Here is a 17,513-nt window from a genome sequence, read left to right on the forward strand (position 1 = left end):
CTTGGTCTAGGAAATCCATCAATCCTGAGTACAATGCCTAAGAAGTATTCAATCCCACAAAGGGTAGACAATAAACTAAAACTTTGATTTGTACATCTCCTATGCACTTATAATTTAGCTAATTATAATCTGCAGTGCAGACTTTATAGGGTCATTTTAGGTTTTATACTTCTCCAGAAGTACTTAATAGAACTGACATCATTTGGAGTTTTACAGAGCTCTCTGGGTGTATTTACCGGATTCTGTCACAAGGTGGCGTACATAATTCGCTGATATTTTGGCGTTGCAAGTTGCGTGACATTCAATAACTCTGAAGGAGGCCTGTTCAAACACGAGTACTACTTGAGACCAACATGCGGTAGATGTATCTAGTTTTAGAAAGCATTGTAGATGTAGTATTCTAGAAAGCATGTAGATGTATCTAGTTTTAGAAAGCATGTAGATGTGGTATCTAGTTTTAGAAAGCATGTAGATGTAGTAGGCCTATCTAGTTTTAGAGAGCATGTAGATGTATCTGGTTTTAGAAAGCATGTAGATGTATCTGGTTTTAGAAAGCATGTAGATGTAGTAGGCCTATCTAGTTTTAGAGAGCATGTAGATGTATCTGGTTTTAGAAAGCATGTAAATGTATCTGGTTTTAGAAAGCATGTAGATGTAGTAGGCCTATCTAGTTTTAGAGAGCATGTAGATATAGTATCTAGTTTTAGAAAGAATTCTAGATGTAATATCTCCTTCCAGTACACGCTCACTTTGAGGATTTGGTTTGGTTCACCCGCAGCGACACATTTCAGACATTTTCTGTCTGGCCTCTAGCTGCATGAACTCCAAAAGGTATACCCAAGTGACCGTACGTACAGTGGGCGGTACCTCTCTCCGTCCCCAACCAATCACAGGTAAGGACGTGTAGCGGTTGGTAGCTTTTCCCGTTATCAACCAATGACTAATTGTTTGTTAACTTCGTAAAGTAACGCTCAGACACTTGGATCTTGAAACTGAACTCTGAAAGCACCTTGTTTAACCGAAGCTTGTGATAAATAATAAGATATCGACATGCACTTTCTGTGCTTACGGTTGTGCTAAATGTCCTGATTTTTATTAACGGTAAGAGGGTAACCCGGCGGCGCTGACAAGAATTAAAGATTGGTATGAATGAAAAGTTAATTTGACAACCCAACCCACGCGTGTCTTTATTTCCGAAGGTCTTAATCCGATTGGGTATTGAATATTGACATAGAACATTAATTTACCCCATATTTTAATTCAATAAGGGTTGTGTCTATCGAAAGGGCCTTTTGTGCCATGTCTGAAGGGCATGTGGAGGCGGACCGCTGGTGGAATGGGAGCCGTCACGCGGATTTACGGAGCGCTGTGCGGGTCTCCGTGTGACGTCACGCTCTGTTTGAAGTCCCTTGCAGCAGGCCGGGTCGTCATCGGGGTGGGCTCTCAGCTCTCTGGGGCCTTCAGGTGCTTACTGGCTTCAAACAACCTGCGTTACAAATCTGTCCATTCCAACCGTCAGCTAATCTTCGGATATGCTTAGCTCTGTGCGTGTGCGTGTGTGTACGTGCGTGCGTGTGTGCGGAAAATAGGCTTTAAAAAGCGCTCGTCATATTACGAATGTAATGTATACATCGTGTAGTCAGTGTATACATTATATACTGTGCACAAACGATTATCTTGCAGTCAACTGGTTCACATTTGTGCCCATAGATTCCCTAAGAAGTAAAACAACATGCATTTTTATTTCACATATGGCCTCATGTTTTCCTTCTTATTAAAAATATGAAGCATTACCAGTGGCGTTCATAACCTAGTTAGGAGCGCATAACATGTGAACGGCACCCCCGTCATTTACATTTAGATGACGTGTTAAATGGCGTGAGAATCATTTCACAAACATATCCTTTGAAGCCTTTTACGTACACTTTGACTGTCCTTGTAATATATTCCTATTTGGGGTCGAGGAGAATGTGTTGACTTGTTGCCGAAGCGAACGGCCGCCATCAGAGCAGGAAACGGCAAAGAAGGAAAGAAAACACAAAGCGCCAGAGGCAGGCACGCACTCGGTACGTGTTTGACAGGTGTCTTTGTTTCCCCAGGTGCACCTGTTCAATCTTATTCAGTTATATTCTGAAACTTGTACATTTCGTTCTAAACCAGATGTCACAGCTACATTGCAAACTTTATTAAATCATATTGCTGATACCGTCCCTAAAACAAGTTTTTGGCCTTTTGAATCCATGGAAGTCCTGCAGTGCGCCTACCTGTATCCATTCCCCTCCTTCATTCCTACAACAATTCATTGGAATCACACTCACATTATGTCTTTGCTGCCAAATGACTCTCCAGGGATTCAATGAAAGCCACAGCTTGTCACATATAAGTCTGACATTCCCATTTAGCAGACGCTTATCTCCAAGGTGACTCAGAATGGTTCATACAGCGACTGCTGAGTCAGCCGTGCAGGGAGTCAGCCACGCAGGTCGACAGCCAGCTCGTAGGGAGCAGTTAAGGTTAGGGCGTCTGACTCAGGGACACCTCGACACTCAGCTAGGAGGAGCCGGGGATTGAACTAGCAACCTTCCGGTTACCAGTCGGCCCGCTCTGCCTCTTGATCTTAACCGACCCTTGCTTCTCCTCTTCTCTCTTCTCTCAGGCCTCTGAGCCTGAGGCCTTTAGGCGGGCGTCAGGCGGTGTCGACCGGCAGTGAGTTCAGCTTGATGTGTGATAATTAATAGTCAGTGTGTTAGAAGGGGGGGGGGGGGGGGTTCACCGTCCATGCCAGCCGGAAGGTGCTGCCTTCAAACCCCCACGCACACAGTCTAGCCGCAGGCCTGCTTGATCCGGAGGCTTTGTGCGAATTACGTTAAAAAACGATAATGACCCTGCAAATGGGGTCATTATCGTTTTTTAACGTCAAGAGACCCTTGCTTAAAGTTGTGTACTCTACGGAGGTGCACGTTTTTTCATATTCGTGACTGCGGGATTGCATTTTGGTTTGTGGGCGGCGAACTTCTCCAAAGGACTCCCGCACCGTTCACGGGCCGTTACGTCAGCCATGTTGAAGCACCTCGTTTGACCGCCGCCGCGTCGAGGCTTTGGCCCGGTATCAGCGCCGCCGTGATGCCAGAGTGTCACCGCAGTCAGGTGACGTAGCCTCGTGTTTGTCCGCTTACGAGTCGTCACAGCTTCAAATCCTCCATCACCAGAAAAACAGGGGTTAATTGTTTAATGGCTCCATTTGTCTCACCCTGACCCCTCAGCTGTCCTCCCCTCCCCAAACACACACACACACACACACACACACACACTCACACACACACACACACACACACACACACACACACACACACACTCACTCTCATCCCCCTCGCCCTCTGTCTCCCACCCACTGTGTTCTACGTCAGTGGCAGACAGCGGTGGTGGGCTATAAAGGACCGGGGACTCTGAGGGGAGAGCAGTCACTTCCAGACCCAGACCAACACCTTCACTCCAGGACGGCCAAGAGAGAGAACGGAGTCCACCACCCAACGCCAGATTGTACTTTTCTTCCATCTCTTAAAAGATAATCTACCACAGATCTGTGACCAGTGTTAGGGTAGGCTCTCTCTCTCTCCCTCTCTCGTCTCCACTTCCACGCTCAGGCTCCCCCTCCGTCCGCTCCGGTGGTGAGTCCGTGCGCTCGGCGTCTCCGTCAGCATGCAGCTCATGGTGGTCCTGGCGGCTCTCATGGGGGTTCTGTTCAGCGTGAGGGCAGCGGCGCTGCTCCCCGTGGAGGATCGGAGCAACTTCCACAGCAGCAGGGTGAGAGACCGCGCTGCTCTCTGACGCGCTTTTTAACCTAGTTTTATTTGTCTGTTTTATTCTTTCTGTTGGTTTGTTAGCGGACCGCGTTTTCTGTAAACAGGAGGGAATTAGCGCTGGGAGTACTCTCATTGAGATTCAATTAGGAAAGCTTTTACTTGCTCAAGAGAAGAGGGATATGTAGTCTAATTTCCCTGATCTACATCTTCGATTTGTTAGTGGACTGGAGGTTTTTGTGTAGAGAGGAGTAAATCATTTGGAATGCCGTCATTTAGATTACAATTTTAAAACGTTTATAGTATTACAAAAATATATAATAGTCTTTTATTAAATTACTACTTTGTTTGAAAATTCCTTAGTTGAAATGTCAATTCTGCGCTTTAAAGCAGTATCCACAATTCTGCCGATTCCCACATGACCTCATCCCGATCCCCCTGACGACGGTCCTCTCCTCCTCCTCCTCCTCCTCCTCCTCCTCCTCCTCCTCCTCCTCTCTCTCCCAGGAGCTCAGCAAGGAGCGTAAGGAGCTGATCCTGAAGCTGGTGTCGGGGCTCCTGGAGGGGTCCCCTGACTCCAACATGCTTCCAGGGGAGCTGTCGGACAGCCTGCTGGAGCTGGAGGAGCCGCTGGAGTCCCGTCTGGAGGAGCGGGCCGTCTACAACCGGCTATCGCTGCCCCAGCGTGACCGCAAAGCCCCGTGTAAAAACTTCTTCTGGAAGACCTTCACGTCCTGCTAACGACGTGCCCCCCGCCCCCACCTCCCCCCCCCCCGACCTCCTCCTCGACACGAAAGAAACCACACCTGTCTCTCAATTCCTCATCCTTCCGGAAAGAACGACCAAGTTCAGCATAAACTGTAGTATGATCTCGGCTCTGCATCTCACGGATACGCGTCTCGTCTCAGTCTGGACTTCAGCCACACGGTTTAGTTTTTCATTTCTTTGTTTCTCGGTTGCAAATATTCCTTATTTATTGATCTGTTTATTGTGTACATTATACGTATTTATGTGTGTGTTTATTTATTTTAGCGTCTATATTAAAGCATGGATATGATATTTCAGATGGTGATGAAGATGATTTACTTTAATCGCGTTAGGTTGCTGGTTTAATCTTCTTTTTAAAGCGGTCATGTTTTGCCTCCATCTGCCTTAAAGTACTTGGCATTGCCACGCGTGTATGCCAAAATTTAAACGATTAAACTCAACTTAATGTATAAATGTGTACTGATAAAATCATCTGTGAGCAAATGAAAAATAAAACATAATATGTTTGACATTGTATATATAAAAGACAAACATTTCTAAAAGACAACACTGAATCTGATTTCCTGATGAAGAGGACACTGATTAGCGGCTCGTGATGTTGGCAGCTCTCTCCCTCCCCCACGTTCTCAACGCCAGGGGGGGACTAACATCTCTTAGTTTGTTAGCACATGCCCTGCACACGCTGCGCCATAAACCAGCCTTTAAACAACAAGGAACCGATTACCGAAAGATGTCACCCATATATTCTGTAAAGGACGGCATTTTGACTCTCGACGTTGTACCTTATCTCCCACTAGTCCGATAATGAATTCACAGTCACAAGCTGAGGGAGTCTTGTGTTTAAATCATCCCATGACAGCATCACACTAAGCGCTAAAAGTCAATCAAATAGAAGTTAAATGAGTGTATATTCTCACACGGATAATATCACTTGATCGCTCGTTTGTGGGACCTCACAGACACAACGAAACACGGTTCATCAAGCAACCAATCAAGTCAATAAATCAATCAATCCACCTTCCTTTGGCAAGATAAGTCTGACATAAAATCCTCCCTGGGGTTAATTTATTAATTGTAATACTCAGTGTGCCTCATCAAAGTGCAAACCCTACAAAGACGAGAAGATCTTTTGTTCTTAGACAAAGAAAAACAAGCTCATGAACCAAACTTGAGTGGTGTTTCTCCTCAGCTCTTGTCCTCCTACATCTCTCCTCTGACTCCTATTGGAGCTACGCCGGATTCATCGTACGGCCAACAGCTGCATGCCCTCCCACAGGCACTCTGTACAGATTAATGCACTTTATGAGAAGGTTTCTCAGACACGTAGGGAGGCAGCACATTGAGTTGTTGATGGGCACAAGCAAATATCGCCCTGGGAGCTGTGGGCACCTTACTCAACAGGCCGCTGATGTTTACGACGTGAATTACACGCTGGGCAATTATGAACCTGTCAGTGATGTATGGTGGAAGTGTGGGCTTTTTGTAACGCTTTGTCAGCCAAATCATGTCCGAGGTTATATTAAGTATTAGAAAGAACAACTGGAAGCAGAACACACTTTTTAAATGTCACATTATAAACTGTGGACGACGACAACTTAGTGTGAACGCTGCCTACACAGTCCATTACTTAATGGTCACTTAGGTGTAATCGGTAGTGTATTTTGTTGGAGATGGAGATCGGTAATAATGGAAAATCGAAATTCTTAATCCATTAGCATGTGTTACGTTTAGATGAGATTCTGAATTGTAATGTAAATGTGTCTTCAGCATTGCCCGGTTCACTAATAGGCAATGATTTCGTGATTCAGAACATACATCAATGGTGGATGATTTAGTGACGTCAACTTAAACAGAAACACTGACTTCATCGAAGTCACAGTCAAATCATATGCTTTACGTCAATAACATATGATGAGAATAAAAAATAACAATAGCATATATTTCAAATTATATTATTTGATCAGACTCTGTTTATTTGTCATAATAATTCGCCTGCATGGCAGAATAAATATTATAATTATAGTTAATCATTATGGACCTAGAAGAAAAACCTAATATTTGGCAGCCCAATATGATAAAAAAAAAAGCTTTCAACAAATTATAGACAAATTCAAAGCAAAACATCATCACAGAGATCCTAGTGTTCATCTATCCTAATAAAAACCCTGTTGAACGACGTTTCCAAATCAACATTTAACACGAAATGAAACATGAAAGGACTCTTAAATAGAGCCTTGTGGTATACCACAGGTCCTAGGCTGTACCAGAGGGGAACACGTTCTGAGTTCTTACCCAGTTCACACAAAGAACAAGAGCTACTGTACGCCACTATGTATAAAAGCGTCCGCTAAATGAGTAGATAGTGATGTCCGGCGTGGAGGAGGCGAAATAGGACTCTATAGGGTCTGAAAAAGGTCTTCCTAACCGGAGCCTAAGCAGCTGAGTGCACTGTCCTTGATGCAAACATAGTTTCAGTCGTTTCTAGTCCCCTGTCTCATCGTCAGCACTTAAAGTATTAAATATATAACATTGAGCTTATGTGGTCAAAATCTGGTTTCACATCAACTAAAACCCTGGGCCTGTAATTGTTATGGAATAGAAACTCTAGGCTGGGTTTCTGCAGAATCGGTTGAACAATGGCAGAAAAACAATGGTTTTTCCTGAAGCTTTTTAAAACGCGGGGAGATGCTGGGCCCATTTGTACAAAAACTTGAGCTGGTGAGTGTGTTTTAAACCTTTGGTTCAGTTTGACGGTGATGGGGGGTAAAATCAGGTAAGAATAAAGACTGGTCTCCCTCTGTATATGGAGATATTGGTGCCACCGGGCTCAATCTGAGTCTAATCTTCTTGACTCCGTTTATGAATTGAAATCCATCATTCCCATTTGATCGGGTGATGAGGCAGGGGGGAATAACAGTCTATAAGACTGAATGAAATTAGGAGGTTTTATTATGGGGGTCTCTGCTATTGGATTAAAGATGCCACTCATTCTTCTCCAACCGCCTGCTGATATTCACAGAACCCAGAATACGTTTAAATTAGTCTTCATTCATTTGGCTTTCCGCTCACTCTTCTTTAAAGACGTGCTCGCGGAATGGGGGGGAAGGTTCGAATGAAGCACTTCGAATAAAACAGCGTGGGGATCCGGCCCCCAGATATCCTTAGTCTGAATGTGTGTGTGTGTGTGTGTGTGTGTGTGTGTGTGTGTGTGTGTGTGTGTGTGTGTGTGTGTGTGTGTGTGTGTGTGTGTGTGTGTGTGTGTGTGTGTGTGTGTGTGTGTGAGGGGTGGGGTAGGCTGGTGTCGTGGCTGGGGTGTTTGGGTCACAGCTGAAAGGCTCCAGGTTAGATATCCAATGTCCACAGTGACCCGGTTCCTCCTCCCTCCAGATGCCTAACCCTGACAGACTCCTTGATTAACTGAATCACCTGCATTGGATTACACTGCAGATGTTTCTTTGGCTAAGACGAGTCTTCTACTCCGCTAATTGCTCAATAGTCAACACCCTATGTCGAAAGGGCTGACGGTAGATGTTTGGGGAGGAACTTAACTTTTGCACTGGATGTGAGATATGGATGGAAGAACAACTGAACATTGCGCATTGACTAAAGTAGCTAAGAAAGTCTTGCATAGTGCTTTCGATTATAATGCACAGCATTGGTGACTCTACAGTTTATGCTAACGGATCGGTCCTCAAAAGGGTTAGCATGTGTGCGTGACTGGGGGGGATTTCAGCTTGGCTAATTAAATATCCCCGGTAGCCATGAAAGGATCGCAGAACAGCTGACCCAGGTGCTGCAGACCTGTGCTGCCATCAGTAGGCCTATCAACACGGTGTTCACCTCGAGCATCGGTCGGTAAGTAATGTTCTCTCTGAATGCGGATCGACAGAGTAACAACAACTCGGGTTAAAATAAAACCCTGACAATCAGCTCGATACGAGGTAGGGAAAGCGGGAGCTCAGTTTGGGTCCGTCTCCTCACTCAGTTAAATCATAGCATCTCTCTTTCTATGCCTCGATGAATAGGACATGATTGCCTGAATGTGTGCTGCAACCTGGGGTTCACTTTCACTGTATAGGTCACTGTCGTGGAATGGGGGATCGACCAATGGTGACTGAACCTGTGGCCCACTGATGAAAGCCCTTGCATTTGCAGCATTATGAATATTACGAACTTATGGAAAATGCCGCCAAGGGGAACGAAACTGAAACATTCGAGATTAATTAAGTGTGGGGGGGGGGGGGGGGCACACCTGTAGAGAACAGATAGTGTAAATAAATGGTAGGGTAAAAATCCCTCCTGAATAATCTGTTATTTGCTGAACAAGAACGGACAATAGAAAAATCTGCCAGAAACACAGTGCGAACATTAATTATAGTTCTGTGCATTTCTCTCATCTCAACAGTTTTAATCACATGCTTTCCACACACGGGGTCGGCGGTCACAGCGCTGTGTCTCTCTCTCGCCCTCCAATGCACAAAGGTCTCCTCTCCCTGACGTGATTATAGCTCCTCAAACCATGTCTTTCATTCTCACATGCCCCAAAATGACCTTTATCAGAATGAAGCTTTTTCAAACTTTGCAATATGAATTTCTGATGCACAACGAAAACGATGCCCAACATCAAAGCTGCTGTCTCCAACTACACAAAATATACCGTCTCCTTCCTTTTGATCCTTAAAGGCACGGGCCACGTTCGATTTGGGCTTCACGGTATCGTTTCAAATGTCAACAACTTTGTGTGTAAGACGAAGAGTGTTTAGGAATAACACAAGATATACATCGGTGGGGTTATTCTCCATCCTTGAGCGTGGAGAATAGAAATAAATAACAGCAGCTTCAAAGTGAGCCTGCAGAACGTCTGAGTGTTGGGAGCCGGGCAGATGCGTGCTGTGGATCGACTTCCACTCGTCCGGCTCTTCATGACATCGGACAAGAAGTTCTCCATCTCGTCTTTCTCTTTCTGTCCCCTTATTCCGTTCGCTCATTCCGGTCGATGAAGTGCACTTTTACGCATGGTTTAGCTGTGTTAGTCACCCGCTGTCTTTCCAGGTCGATGTGGGAAAGACAGGCCAAGGAATGCAGAGAATCCGTGGTGAACAGAGAACTCATGAACATGATGTACCAGACTGAGTTGATTCATCACAAACGACAGGCCTCATAAAGTAAGAGTTACCTTGGTTTGAGGACACTTCCGGAAACAGCCGGGTCAGAGACTATGAGTGTTTCAGAACTTTAACAATATGTATGTACTGGTACATGCATATTGTTAGAAAAAAAATTCAAAACACGTGTAGTAACTAAAATAGATTATTTGTAGGAATTGTGTCTTTCAAATCCACTAGTTACAAATGATGTACTTGTGTTCAGTCATGGATGACCAACACGTCTCCATACTCAAAAGGCGGCCAAATCGATATTTGATATCACTTTGAACCGCATTTTAGATACTGTTTGACAACATTGAAAAGTACGCTGGCAGGAACGTGCAGTGTTCTGTTCACGGTCACGGAGGGTCTCCTGGTATTGGAGCCGAGGTTCCGCCGACTGCGCTGAAGCGGGTGTTGTTCTTTGTCAGTCGGGCGCGCAGTCGGAGGCCTCGCTCAGAGCGCTGTAAGGGCGCGGGTCTGGGTGGACAGTCGGCCCCCCCCCAGGATCAAATCATTCCTTAAGCAGCAGAGGGGCAGGCCGGTCTGGGTGTTGCTCGTGGAGGGGTCGCAGCACTGCAGAAGAGTCGTTGATGCCGTTCAAAAAGGTGATTTATATTCAGGGTGAGAACGTTCATGCTTTTTGTGCATTGCCATCCGCATACACACTTACACAAAACCAGTGTTTTTTTAATTAACCAATGCATCCAAAACGCACAAATAGACACTCGGACACACACACACACACACGCATACACAAACACACACACACACACACACACACGTCTGTTGTACCACACCATTCCCCTTTTTATTTATTCCGATTTTATTTGTTATTTTAAATCCTTTATTTTCGTACTTTTATTTTTACGGTGGACCGTGGACAATGTTGGTACCAGCGGGGCTAACGATGCCTGATGGATTGTGTTCGGATTATTAGCATGTTGTCCCCTCCCCCACCAGCGCTGGGAGCTAAAAGCAGACCATAATAGGCCCTCTGCACTCTCAACACTGAAGCCTTGGCTGGGAAAATGAGTGGCGCCGCTGCCAGCAAAAGATGGGGCACCTGTCGCTATAGTGACACCCCCCCCCCCCCCTCTTTATTGTGGATAGCTGTGCTTTAGAGACACTCGTGATGCCAGAGGAAACGCATCGCAGTGTGCCGTGTTTAGTCTTGGGATATGATTATGGCCCTTCGTATATTAATGGAAATTTATGTCGTAGGCTCAAAGACTTCCTGGAAACGCACGTATGCTGGCTTTGGCAGGGGGGGGAATGTTTGACGTGATGCAGTCAAATAGGGATGAATCATTGCTTTACACTGCAACGTCTATACATTTATAAATTCATTCACCTGTTCTTATTTGAGAGCGTAATGGGTCTCATTGGACACCATTGAGTCTCCTTATGTCCTGGCCGTGGTCATGATGGCGCTTTTGTGAAGTGCGTCTCACTAATGTTGTGTTTTCATTGAGCAAAGTCTATCCAAATGCATTGGTCACTGGCGTGCAAACAGCTAGAACTAACTTTGAAACAAGACACACATTGACCGTTAGAAAAGAGGGAAAGGAAAATTGTCTACCAAAAGATCACATATAAAAAAATTATGGGCATTTTTAAATGATGTATAGTATATGTAAATAATTTTCTCCGTGATAAATATCAGGCTGTGAAAAAGGAAATATGAAGAGGCAGGGTGCTTCCAGTTCCACTGAGGCTGTTTAAACTGCTCTTAAAACACTGCAGAAGTCATTAGCCCAAAGACTCATCTTTCTAACTGAATAATTAAAGATGTCCCCAAACAAAACAACAAAATACAGATAATACCAGCTCTCACAGAAACCGTCTACAGTAACATAGAGTGGAAGACCAACCGAATGCCTCACCCTCATTCAATCGGTCCCTCCTTACCTAATCAATACGTTGACTGATCAATGTCCTTAATCCTGAATCTGGTCCGGCAGTCAAGCCCCCGGTCAGAGACCGATTGGCTGTTAGCGCAAGTTAAAGACAACAAAAGAAGTAACTGTTCCTCCGATTAAAGTGGGAACACCAATTAAACAAAAAATCCCAACAATCATGCAGTTTGTTTATACCCCCCCCCCCCCCCCGCGCCTGTTTGGACAGTCGTTATCTTAAATAAGCCAGAAAGTGTGGTGTTGAGTTGTGAGTGATGATTACCCTAATAAAGCCCAGTCTGGGTCCATTACGTTCACCGTGGTGTTGTTGTGTGGCAACTTGTGACTAAGACCCACTCCAGCTGATAGCGCCATTAGGAGACATACATCGAGTGGGGGGGAGGAACGTGGGGGGGAGACGGAACGTGAGTGTCTGATTGAGACCCCAGGCACGGGGCCCTGGATGGAGCCCCCCAACATGAATCTCCAATCAGAGCGCCCCCTCCCTGCGGTGATTAGCCTGCAGTAGCGGCGCTTTTTGCCGTGTCCTTTTGTGCCTGTAATAGATTTGTTGCCACAGTAGCAGATAGGATCTCAAGTAATGCTGTTTTACCAGGGAATGCTGCCACGACCTTAGGGGACTCGCGGGGACAATTGGGCCCTTGTGGAATGGCCACACAGATAACGGCAGTTGCTCTGAACAACACAAAGTCCTCTTGTGTTTAACGGCCTCGCTTGTAGCGCTAAGACCGAATATGCGACGAGAGCCATTCAGATCCTAAATGTCAGTGTAGCATAACGAGTGACAGTAATGGCCGTGGTTTAATAATGGCTCGGGAAGTCCTCGCCGCGTTCCACGGAGGGCGAAGCCGTCTTGATGCCCGTATTGGAAATCCATGAGGCGCGAGGCTCTGTCATTCCTCTCAGCGCTAACAGAGCAGTAAATGTTTAATCAGTTCTACATAAAATGTATTGAAATTAATTCTCCTGACAGTGTTTAAGGGATGGTCTGTTAACGTGATTATGGCACTTGTTTTCTTGCTGATTAGTCATCCTAGTGAGGTGTTTAAAGTGAAACTGATTATCGTAATATGGTTATTAGTTACCACTGTCTGCTCAAAGGCTGGGGGAAAGCTTGAGAGAATGTCAGGTTGTGGCAAGATGGAAAGATAATTCATCTAAATGAGTGATAAACCTTGTTAAATAAAATATTTCTCATAAGGGCTCATTTTTGCGGTAGATATTTATTTTACAGAAAGCTATTAAATTTAGTTTGTCACTCAATGTCCCACCATCCTGAGTTAAATCACTCCGTATCCTTTTCATTAAAGGGGGGGGGGGGGGGGGAGCGAAGTTGACTTGCTGTGTGCGGTGACAAAAATAAATAAAATCTGTTCCCCTTTATTCATTAGGCGCTGTGACAGGAAGCGGTTTGGGGAATAAAGAGCGAGCGCGCTGGCGAGCGCGGCGCCATAATGAGGGGAGCGGTGGCGTGTTAAGTGCGGCACCTGTGTGCCATTTCTCATCATTGTTTCAGCGCCGTCGTCACCGACGGCTTCACCGCCGGGCGGCGGCGCTGACTGAATCCCCGACGCGGCGGTCCGGGCTGCCAGCAGAATGGCCGTGTTTTATCCGTGAGGAAAGATAGGCATGCAGGGTTTGTAAAGTGAAAGAGTAATGTGGGTCTGACGTCAGGAGGGGGGGGGGGGGGGAACTCACAACAAAGACGATCAACATCGATTCATCAGAAGCCATCGCTTCGTCGTTAGCATCCGCGGCGGCGGCGGCTAAGATCTAGCGGTGCGCCGCAGCTGCGCCGTCCTCCTCTATGATGGAATCTCGCGGCGGCGCCGATGTCGAGTTAACGACGAGCGCGGCTTGATTGGTGAAGACGGCTGTTCCATCCATTTGGATAATTTGTATGAAGCGTAATTAGATGTGCCTTGATGATTCATCAAGTCTCTTAGTGCATACGGAAACATGTTATTGAAATGGTAATTCGACAGTTTTAGCTTTTTTTTTGCGTGTGCGCACGTGTGTGTGTGTGTGTGTGTGTGTGTGTGTGTGTGTGTTTGTGTGTGTGCGGGTAATATTAAACTGTCAATCTCTAGTAGGCCCACGTTCAATCCACGACTCGCAGACCTTCCCGTCAGACAAATATTTGGGCAAACTTTACCACGAAAAAAGTCCAACAATGAGACGCGGGCTTCAAGGCGAGCGCCTCCCGCCCACACGCGGAAAACAAGAACAATGGGAGCGTTAATGAAAACATTAAAACTGAACCGTTCCTCCGCCGAGAACAAAGACACGACGCCAGTCACTCAGGGAACACCTCGGGCTGCAGTCAGAGTGGTACTTTAAAAGGTGTGTGCTCGTGTGTGTGCGTGCGTGCCGGTGGCCTGGGTGATCGTGTGTGTGTGTGTGCGTGTGTGTGTTTGTGTGGGGCATTGTATAATAGTGCTTCGGTATTGTTACACCGAACCATCTCATCTGTAACAGCTGGGTGACATGTTATCAGCACAGGCCTCACGTCGACACTCTCTCCTTTATCTCCCCGCCTCAGCACTCTATCACAGTGTCCACCGTCGCCGAAAAACCGCCATGGGATTAACTCCTCGCCGTTCGAATCAAGTGACACATCCCACTTACTCAAGCCTCTAATTAGGGTTTACACTCGGTGTGTGTGGGTGGTGCAGAACAGTGGGGGAACAGACAGCAGAGAGGCGCACTGAGGTTACCTCCAGCGCACCCGGCTCCAGAACTGTTTACCGCCATCCTGTCTCTGGACCCACGGGGGGACGGGGCTATAGTCAGATACCCTCATAGGTGCCATGATGATAGCCCCGGCTTGATGCTCGTCAGTGAGGCCCCGGGCAAAGAGCGCCAAATTGTGGCCACAAAACGAAGCCTGTGTTTGTGGTTCATCAATAAGAACCACGCCATGTTATCCTTCTGCTTCCTTTGCCTTTTGATCTGGAATATTGACCCCGGGCCGCTGCAGAGACCGTGTTGTCGGCTCCGCCAGAACATTGTTATCGTCCTGCTGCTTTCTTCATCTTCCATTGATCTCCTGTTGTGGCCTGTTCTCCGGATTTAATGACCGGCTGGCCCTCCTATGAGGAAGCACTTCGTTACGCCACGCTCCAGAGAGTGCGGGAGACGGCAGAGCCCTGTGCTCCGCCCCCTGAGCCGGATCGGGACTTGATCATGCTGAAACCAAAGGGAGGGGGGAGGGGGGGGGCGCGCTCCCTGTTGTTCATGCCCGCTCTGTCCGAGTGGCACGTGTGTGCGTGCATGAGGTACCAGGGTTATGTGGCTGTGGGTTCCTAATTGCGTGCGCTCCGTGCACCAGCGACCAGCCGCTGGGTTTCGAGAGACGCCGGGCGGGTGACGCACGTGTAGCATTAGCTGAGGCGGCCGTCGTATTAACTAAAGAGGTTTTCTGTTCCTTAATGAACGTCTCTGTTGTTGTTTTCTTTGATTCCACATCGCTTCATTGGTTCATGTTGTGTAACATCTTGGTGACAACAAAAGAAATGCACTTTAAGCCACTCTTCAGAATCATGGGTTATCTGACCGCACAGACAAATCTGGTGTAGAGAAAGGCCGGCCAGGTAAGTCATTATTTTGCAGACAATTGTGTTGTATTGTAAGCAAAGCCAATCAAAAACAGCATCTATTAATTTAAATCCATTCGTATTCTATATATTTTAAATTAATCTATATTGGAAGATTTGCCCTTGGAAATTTTTTGTATTTATTACATAAATTGCCTGAAGCCTTAATATTCATGCAACAAAAACAAAACGATCAAGTACAATTTTTTGTTTTAAAGGGACTCTCACCTCGTTGCATTTTTACACTTTTTTTGGATAAGGTTAAATTGGTATTAATAAGGTAATAACACTAATATGCAAGACAGACCCACCAGGAGTAAAAACAAACAATTATTTTACTCTCATAATATTTAGTGAAAACTTCCAACCAATAAAATTCTTCGGACCGAAGGACCTTATTGGCCGACAGACCTGTCTGTTTGCTGCATGGATATATAAGGTTTTCCGTCTGCTTCTTGTGGCGCATTCGGGCCCGCGTCATCAAGGCGCGTCCTCAACTAGAGGGTTTGTTTTGATTCCACGGCAGACAGTAGCGAGTAGCGACCGTAGCGACCGACGGCAGACCAAAGTGGTCCACGGCGTACTGAAACTGCACCATTCAGTCCGATTAGGGCACTCATCTCGGACTCAGACTCACAGAGTTACCCTCCTCAGGAGCCTCAGGAAGACCTCCAGACTGTTGGCCACCAACTGCACCATTCAGTCCGACAAGGGGACCCGATTCCGCCTCAGAAGCCAAGTGGTCCCGCTCCCCTGGATGATTCTCAGGACCTCCAGACCGTTGGCACCCAACCGCACCACTCAGTCCGATTACGGGACCCATTTCGGACTCAGACGCGACGTTGTCCCGCTACTCTGGAGCTCCAGCAAGACCTCCAGACCATTGGCACCCAACCGCACCACTCAGTCCGATTACGGGACCCATTTCGGACTCGGACGCGACGTTGTCCCGCTACTCTGGAGCTCCAGGAAGCCATCCAGACCGTTGGCAACCAACCGCCACACTCAGTCCGATTACGCAACCAATTTCGGACTCGGACGCGACGTTGTCCCGCTACTCTGGAGCTCCAGGAAGACCTCCAGACCGTTGGCAACCAACCGCCACACTCAGTCCGATTACGGGACCCATTTCGGGCTCAGACGCGACGTTGTCCTGCTAATCTGTAGCTCCAGGAAGACCTCCAGACCGTTGGCAAACAACCGCACCATTCAGTCCGATTAGGGGACCATTTCGGCCTCAGACGCTACGTTGTCCCGCTACTCTGTTTGTAATGCTCATACACCTTTCTTATACTCAGTGGGACCACTGTCCTTCAACATGGGGCCTCAAAACGGTATCACACGAAGCCCATAAAATTACAGTGAGCCACCTGCTAAATTTCTTGTTCACTTCTCCTGCTTTACTTATTTAAACTGTTTTATTCATTACTGGCTTTTATTTCTAGGCTAGGCAAACTTTTCAGTTTGGTTTAAGTTTCTTTCAAAAGAACTTCCAAGAAGTTCTTTTGATGAGACGGCAGGAAAATGAGAAGATGTCCATATTGTCCATGATTTTTTTAGTTAATATAATTTGTGTTTGAAATTGTAAATAATTATACTTGAAGAAAATACTTTTGTTTATCTGACCCCTGGTCAGATATTATGACCAGGGGTCATAATATCTGGTAGATATTATGACCCCTGGGAGTCTAAACATAACCCATGGGAGTCTAAACATAACCCATGGGAGTCTAGAACTTTTGTTCTAGACTACAAAACGCTTAGTTTTGTACTCTAATGCTTAGGGGGTGGGGCATTGGAGGAAGGCGGGATGATTTGAATGTGCTGTAATTCTCAAATGCAACAAAGGTGAGAGTCCCTTTAACAAGAGGGTATTATCTGTGTCGCTTTATTTCAACTAATTGAAGATGGCGTTAACTAACGTGACGTGACGTCAATGTCGTAGTGCTTGGTCAACAGTCAAGTCAATTTCAAAGTGAAAATGGAGAAACGTGTGCTAAGAAGGTCTGCATAGCGTAAACGAAAGAAAGAAAAACACACTAAAGATACTGCCCTGGTACAACAAATACTGTCCATTTTTTAACTCGTTAAAGGAAGTCATTAGGTGCTTTTAAGGGTGCGTTAAGACGAGCGGCTGGCACTATGAATGCCCGCAGCCGCGGGGTTAGTCTCTCTCTCTGTCTCTGTCTCTTTCTGTCTCTCTCTCTCTCTTTCCCCCCCCCCCCCATTATAATGTGTGTGATTGTGGATTGCATGAGTTATAATGTGCGACCAAATTCGGTG

The 17,513-nt window shown here is 46.3% G+C and overlaps 1 protein-coding gene across 1 annotated transcript; it reads left to right on the plus strand.

Annotated features, from left to right (window-relative positions):
- The first annotated feature begins 3,374 nt into the window (after positions 1-3,374).
- LOC115542893 (somatostatin-1B) lies at positions 3,375-5,084 on the plus strand. Its single transcript, XM_030355421.1, has 2 exons — positions 3,375-3,804; positions 4,308-5,084. Exons 1-2 carry the CDS (start codon positions 3,700-3,702, stop codon positions 4,539-4,541), a joined length of 339 nt encoding a protein of 112 aa, XP_030211281.1. The 5' UTR covers positions 3,375-3,699; the 3' UTR covers positions 4,542-5,084.
- Positions 5,085-17,513: the final 12,429 nt, after the last annotated feature.

The sequence above is a fragment of the Gadus morhua genome, chromosome 1, assembly GCF_902167405.1.
Source record: "Gadus morhua chromosome 1, gadMor3.0, whole genome shotgun sequence".
Classification (NCBI taxonomy): domain Eukaryota; kingdom Metazoa; phylum Chordata; class Actinopteri; order Gadiformes; family Gadidae; genus Gadus; species Gadus morhua.